Source organism: Nicotiana attenuata, unplaced genomic scaffold (genome assembly GCF_001879085.1).
Source record: "Nicotiana attenuata strain UT unplaced genomic scaffold, NIATTr2, whole genome shotgun sequence".
In the NCBI taxonomy this organism is placed as follows: domain Eukaryota; kingdom Viridiplantae; phylum Streptophyta; class Magnoliopsida; order Solanales; family Solanaceae; genus Nicotiana; species Nicotiana attenuata.
The window spans coordinates 436,782-444,618 of record NW_017670768.1 but is presented as its reverse complement, the minus strand read 5'-3'; the positions used below and the strand labels follow the sequence as shown (position 1 = coordinate 444,618).

Genomic DNA, 7,837 nt, shown 5'->3' with positions numbered 1-7,837 from the left:
AGAGAGAGCGCAGGTGCGGAGATGGGGATTTAAGTGGTTTTCTACAGATGTGCAGATTTTTGCGCAAAAGCGGCACCGCATGTGCGCATATTGAGCGGCAAGTGCGAAAATTCTGGGCAGAACCTATAAATAGAAGATTTCGCGAATTTTTGCTCATTTCCACCATTTTCAAGTCGGACCTTGGAGCTTTTGGGGTGATTTTTGAAGGGGATTCAAGGGTTTTCATGGAGGTAAGTTGCTTGAGCTCTATTAGCATCAGCTATGGTGTTTTTCCATTGATTTCCCACCTAATTACTAGAATTTTTGAAGTGAAATAAGGGGTTAGGGCTTGGGATTTTGGAGAGAGTAATTTGGGAATTTGAGTGACCAAATGATATCGGATTTTGATGAAATTTGTATGGGTAAACTCGTGAGTGAATGAGCTTTCTAGTTTTGTGACTTTTGTCAGATTTCGTGATGTGGGCCCGGGGGCCGGGTTTGAGCCAATTTCGGGATTTGAGCCCAATTTAGTAGTTTTCTTGTGGAATTGGTTCCTTTGGCATATATTCATTGTGTTGTATTACTTTTGGCTAGATATGGGACGTTTGGAGGCCGATTCGAGAGGCAAAGGCATTGCGGAGTAAGATTTTGCTCGGATTGAGGTAAGTAACAGTTGTAAATCTCATCTTGAGGGTATGAAACCCCGGACATTGTGTCTTGTGACTATTTTGGAGGTGACACACATGCTAGGTGACGGGCGTGTGGGCGTGCACCGAGGGGATTGTGACTTGGTGCGTCCCGTAGAACTGTAAAATTGAACATGCTGTTAGCTATATGCTCCCTATGTGTTATGAAAGATTGACTTTAAATCATGTTAGAAACCATGTTTAGGCTATATGTTGACACTATTGGGTCCCGTAGGGGCCGCGTTATGTGATGACCCAAGAGGTCATCTTCTGTTTTAGAACTCAATTCTGTGATCCGAGGCCTTAAAAACCTCATTTTATCCCCTCTCAATTTGCGTGCGCAGTCCGGGCGTGTTTCTGGAAAGCTATGTGGAAAATTGATAAAATAATAATTTTTGGCCTAAAAAGTTGATTTTAGTTGACTTCGGTCAACGTTTTGAGTAAACGGACCCGGACCCATATTTTGACGGTCTCGGTAGGTCCATCGTAAAATATGAGACCTGGAGGTATGCCCGAAATCGAATTCCGAGGTCCCTAGCTAGAGATATGAATTTTTGATTAAAATTAAAAGACTGAAATTATAATGGTTTAAAGAAATTTGATAATGTTTGATCTTGTTGGTAACAGGTCCATATTTTGGTTTCGGAGTCCGGTATAGGTCCGTTATGATATTTATATCCTATCTGTAAAATTTGGTAAGAAACGGAACTGATTTGACGTGATTTGGACGTCCGGTTGAGAAGTTTGAAGTTTTAAAACTTTCTTGAAAATTTCATTCAATTTGGTGCTAAATTCGTGATTCTAGGTGTTATTTTGGCGATTTGATCGCATGAGCAAAATCGTATGATATTTTTAGACTTCTGTGCATGTTTGGTTTGGAGCCCCGTGGGCTCGGGTGAGTTTCGGATAGGCTACGGGATGATTTACACTTAGAAAATCTGGTGTGTTTGTTGTTTCTGGTGTACGGCTATTTTGTGCTTCGCGATCGCGAAGTTTAAGCTAGGCTGGGGATGGATTTTATTCTACGCGAAAGCAAGGCTTTGGTCGCGAACGCGGAGCACTGGGGGGTTTGCTCTTCGCAAACGCGACCGGATTGACGCGAACGCGTAGTGTATTGGAGGTGAGCTGTGATTCATCGAGTTGTTCTACGCAAACGCGGGCCTAGGCTCGCGAACGTGAAGGTCAGGGGGGACAGACCATCGCGAACGTGTGCAACTCTTCGCGAACCTGTAGGCCTTTCTGGCCGCTGTGCATCGCGATCGCGACGGGTCTTTCGCGAACGCGATCAAGACCTGTCCAGTGATTTTCAAAACAGAACAAAAACGGGACTTCTTCCCAAATTTCATATTTCATCACTAGAACTCGACCTAGGGCGATTTTTGAAGAGGGAATTCAACACTAAATCATAGGTTTGCACTCTTTAACTCATTTTCTTCAATTTCCATCATCACCGATTGAATACCTAGTCCTAAATCTTATTCTTTAAGGGTAGAAAATTAGGGATTTTGGGAGAATTGGGGATTTTACAAATTTGGAGATTTAGACCTCGATTTGGGGTCGGATTTCGGAACTAATTAAATATTTGGGCTTGGGGGTGAATGGGTGAATGGTCCGAACCTCGAGTTTTGACCAAGCGGGCCCGAGGTCGGTTTTTGACTTTTTGGGAAAAATATTGGGAAACTTATAATTATGTATTGGAATTGATTTCTTTAGCGATAATTGATGTTATTAAGTTAATTATGACTAGATACAAGTGGTTCGAAGGTGGAAACTAGAGGAAAAGCGGTAATTGAGCAGTGAGTGGCCTGTGGATTGAGGTAAGTGTTGTGTCTAACTTTGACTCGAGGGATTAGGGATCCCCGACTTAATTTCTATGTGAAAATCCATGTCTGTGGCGTATAGGTGAGGTGACGAGAGTAACTATGCGCCGCCAATTTATCTGTTTTGCCTGTTTTCTTCCCGTTCATAATATATTGTTTCCTGCCTTAACTGCTACATGTTTCACTGGTGTTTGCATGCTCAAATTGCTACTTGTTAGACATTGTTTTCATTGTTGAAGGTATTAGCTATTCCGTAGTTTCATTGTCCCATATTATCGGCTCAAGTCGGTTATCGGTGTTTTATGGCATATTTTGGATTGGTTTCGCTGAGTGGTATTACTTGTGTGAAGTTTCATAATGTACAAGCTTTTTGTTTGTTTTGGTTTGAGGTTTAACTATTGTGGAGAGTTTTGAGTTAAATTGTGAAATTTCTGTTCTTGTTGAATAATTGATGTTGATATGGTGGGATCGGGTTGCACGCCGCAACAGGAGTAATAAGGGTGATGTATTTAGGAGGAATAAGGGTGAAATGTTATTATATGATGGCATCGGGTTGCACGCCGCAACAGGAGTAATAAGGGTGATGTATTGAGGAGGAATAAGGATGAAATGTTATTTTATGATGGGATCGGGTTGCACGCCGCAACAGGAGTAATAAGGGTGATACGTTGAGGAGGAGTAAGAGTGAAATGTTATTATATGGTGGGATCGGGTTGCGCGCCGCAACAGAAGGAATAAGGGTGGATTGATATGGAGTAATAAGGGTGAACATTCACATTGATATTGACTATATGGTGGGATCGGGATGCGCGCCGCATCAGTTTATGTGTTTATGTATTTTCCTCTACTGTGTAAGTTATTCTGTAGTTTTACATTTCACTTAAGGATTGGTTATAGCTGGATACTGATAGAATACTTGAGTTCTGTATTCATTTCTTGCAAGTTACTGCTTCATGTTGTTCCGTTCTTCTTTCTGCTTTTATTATACATCGTATGCAGGTTGTATACATCGTATGCAGGTTATATAGTAATTACCTCGCCGTAGCCTCGTCACTACCTCATCGAGGTTAGGCTCGGCGCTTACCAGTACATATGGTCGGTTGTATTGATACTGCACTCTGCACTTTTTGTGCAGATTTCGGAGCAGGCAGGGGCTGATTGAGAGGTTGACTTCAGGTTGCACGGTGTGGAGACCCAAGGTAGTCCTACTGGCGTCCACAGGCCCTGGCGTCCCCTTCTACCTCTCTACATTACTATTTTACTTTATTTCCAAAACTGTTGTACTTTCTTGCAAACTGATATTTATTGAAAATTATAGTATGTTTGTGGATTGTGACATCGGATTCTGGGTAGTAGTAGTAGTAATAGTTTTGGCAATAGTTTATAAACAAAGCAGTTGTTTACTTATTTCCGCAATTATGATCACTTGCTTAAACTTGTTTCTTTTATTCACTGAATCGTAAAAGAAATTGGTTAGTAATACTCTAACGTTGGCTTGCCTAGCAAGTGTGATGTTAGGCGCCATCACGGTCTCGAGGGTGGGAATTCCAAGTCGTGACACGTTACATGTTGAATTGCCTGTTAAATGCTATTTGTACTCAGTCACAGTTTTTACTCGTATATCATGTCTCAGTCTTTGTATTCTATCTGATACTTCATGTTATTGCTATTTGGGCTGATTTTCCTGATTTATGAGAGCCCAAGAGGCTGGAGAGATTGATGACCGAGTAAGGCCGAGGGCCTGATCGTGAGGATATTTATGGGATCGGATGTACGCCGCAACATATTTTATTGATTTATGACTGAGTGAGGCCGAGGGCTTGATTGATTTATGCCATGATTGGCTTGTTATAGCGCTTGGGATGAATGAGCCCCTCCGGAGTCTGTACAACCCCAATCAGCGCAGGTACCTACTGAGTGCGAGTGCTGAGTGATTGTGAGGAATGAGTGACTGGGAGGAGTGAGTGATTGTGAGGTTGGAGTGATTGGGAGGACTGAGAGATGATTGCTTGAGAGGCAGTATATGATTACATTATCGATGCAAACAGTTGCCTTATATCCATGTTTTGAAAACTGTTGAAAGATATTATCTAGTTTTACTTGAACTTGCCTGAAATAAACTGACTTGACTTGAATTACCGGAACTTGGAAAGCATGACTATTTTCCTTTATGAAATTATTGAAATGAACTAAAATTGTGTAGCTCATCACTATCTTCAGTTCCTTATTTATTATTGTTACTTACTGAGTTGGTGTATTCACGTTACTCCCTGCACCTCATGTGCAGATCCAGGAGTTGTTGGACGTGGAGGTTGTTGATAGTACTCGTAGCCAATCGTTGGAGATCGCGAGGTAGCTGCCGACGTTCTCAACCCTGCTTTCTTCTTCTCTATCTTTCCTTATTTTATATATTTTGGATTCCAGACTATGATAGTCTTGTTATTTTCGGTTCGGTTATGTTAAATACTCGTTACTAGTCACACCCGGATGTCGGGCTTTATTTTCGCACTTATGTTTTGGGGTTCACCCCGTTTTATGGCAAAGATTTCAGTTATTTTAAGAGTTTTGATTATTTCTGGTTATTGTTGAAAGTGTTTTGGTAATGTTGGCTGGCCTAGTATTATCGATAGGCGCCATCACGAAGGGTCGTGATTTGGGTCGTGACATCCTACTACTGGAAACAACCCGAAAAAGAAATGTTAAGCTTAGTAAAAAAACATGAAAAGATTGTATATTTAAAAGCAACAGAAATCCTATCAGTTTGTATTTGATAAATCTGCTAGAGATAAACATCAAAAATTTAAGGCAAGAAAATCAATGTAGCCCACAAAAATTTGATTCAAATCTCTTATGATGAATTATTTGTTTGTTCAATTTTAACAAAAGAAAACAAAACTACACTTGGTCTTGTAGCGCACAAAAATTTATTATACAACAAGTGCATTTGCCCGCATTTTTTTTCTTATTAGATAATTGTGGTGTACCTCGACTAATTCAACGACATAGACATGTATGATCTTTAAATTCAATATATAATGGTACTATGGTAGGCAATCCACAATTTATGTGTGTTTGGCAGATCTAAAGAATTATCCAGCTGTTTGTCATTTGCAATAAATATTTGTTCACAAATTAATACGTGTCATATATATATATATATATATATATATATATAAAACCTAAAGGCGTAAAAGGCGTAAAGTTTTAGGAAAAAAAAATATTTTTATCTTAAAATATTCAGACATAAAAACTGAAGTTTTAACTGCTAAAGCCAAACATTAAATATTTATGTCTAAACTTCATACATCTTTACCTAACCTCCTATTTGAGCACATGCAAAATTCACTTCACTCATCTCAATTTGCACTACAAATACTTCCACCATACAAGAACTAAATCTCACAAGTTTAATTATACAATTACCAGAAAAACTATTAGAGAGTGAAACAAACAATGGTTGCTTTTTCAATCAGCTGTTGTCACTTGGAAAATATTCAATCAATGGTTTGGGGTTCTGCCCATAATTTTCTCCCCAAAAAAAACTCTAAACTCACAGTAAAACATAAATATTCATATGCTAGTTCTATAGGAAGAGAGAAAAATATGAGTCATTTGAAGATGAGTGCAGCAATGGATGATAATACTTCCAGCAGTAGTAGTAGTACTATTAATATTGAACGTCCATTGGCAAATTTTCACTCAAGTGTCTGGGGAGACTATTTCCTCTCCTACACTCCTCAACTCACAGTATGACATACACATACTCATATATATATATATATATATATATATATATATATATATATATATATATATATATATATATATATATGCATGCTTTATAATCTTTGTGTGCTTAAACTATTATTTTATGGAAAATTTTATGTTGAGGTTATTAATTTTTGAATCTTTCCAACCCTCGAAACTACAATCTGTTGATATACGGCGTAGATCCGGATGATTGATGGAAGAAACACCAAACATATCCCAAACTTTAATCATAATGAACACAGTCAAGCCCTCTATACTAGCCGGATTTTTTTTGGCTGTTATAGCAAAGTGTTGTTATAGAGAACATATATTATAACATAGCATGAAAATTGGTTCCATAAAAAATTTGATTTTTATAGTGAATGACTGTTATATTGCGATTGTTGTTATAAAGAGGTCTTGACTGTATTTTTACAAGAGAACAAAATAATTGGAATGTTAAATATGAAGGTGGTCAAAAAATAAAGCTTTAACTTTTGGTGCAGGAAATTAGTAGCCAAGAAAAAGTTGAACTTGAAAGATTAAAAGAAAAAGTCAGGCAAATGCTAGTTGAAACACCTGATAATAGTATACAAAAACTTGAATTGATTGATACAATCCAACGATTGGGAGTTGCATATCACTTCAAAAATGAGATTCAAACATCCATTAACAACATCTTTGATGCGTCCCAACAGAGTAAAAATGAAGATGACAACCTTTACGTTGTTGCTCTTCGTTTTCGACTACTAAGACAACAAAGGTATTACATGTCTTCTGGTACGTAACCTTCTCGTTCCACTCCTGTTATAACTAGTTTAATATCTCTCAGATATTAATTACCATGATGTTAAATCAGATATCTTCAAGAAATTCACCAACAAAGATGGAAAGTTCAAGGAAACTCTTACCAAAGATGTACAAGGATTATTAAGTTTATATGAAGCAGCACATTTAAGAGTACATGGGCAAGAAATTCTTGAACAAGCTCTGAGTTTTACACTCACTAATTTGGAGTCAATGGGCCCTGAATTGAGCAATTCATCACATAAGGCCCAAGTCAGTGCAGCCCTAAGTCAGCCCATTCATACAAATCTACCAAGGATGACAGCAAGAAAATACATATCTATTTATGAGAACATTGAATCTCATAATAACTTGAATTTGCTTTTGAAATTTGCAAAATTGGATTTTAACATTGTGCAAAAGGTGCATCAAAGAGAGCTTGGCGAGCTTACAAGGTACATACATTATTATTATATCCGCTTCATTCACATGAATATAGTATATACTAGTAACAAATGGACGGATTGAATCAGTCATAATGGGTTAAATTAATAGTAAAAGAAATATATATTATTAGTCACTCTAAAAAATAATAGCCGATAATTATATATATTTGTATTATTAACAAAAAAAATATACATATTATATACATTTTGGGCTAGTGATTATATATATATTTTTCACTAGCGAATGTAATTAGTTTCAGCCGACTAACCAATTTTATAGTTTTTCCAATTGATAAACATGTCATGATCCAAAGTTTTTTTGGGTCAAATAAATGGTCATAATTTAGTCCCCCCCCCCCCCCACCCCCCC

General features: G+C 37.8%; 1 protein-coding gene across 2 annotated transcripts in view; it reads left to right on the top strand.

Moving 5' to 3' along the window:
- The first annotated feature begins 5,908 nt into the window (after positions 1 to 5,908).
- The window catches only part of LOC109243156 ((E,E)-germacrene B synthase-like), a 4,413-nt gene continuing 2,484 nt past the window's right edge, over positions 5,909 to 7,837 (top strand). For both annotated transcript variants that reach the window (XM_019410060.1, XM_019410061.1), the window contains exons 1-3: positions 5,909 to 6,232; positions 6,742 to 7,015; positions 7,095 to 7,476. In XM_019410060.1, coding sequence (XP_019265605.1) covers positions 5,939 to 6,232; positions 6,742 to 7,015; positions 7,095 to 7,476 — 950 coding nt within the window. In that variant the 5' untranslated portion in view covers positions 5,909 to 5,938. The remainder of the gene's footprint in view (positions 6,233 to 6,741; positions 7,016 to 7,094; positions 7,477 to 7,837) is intronic.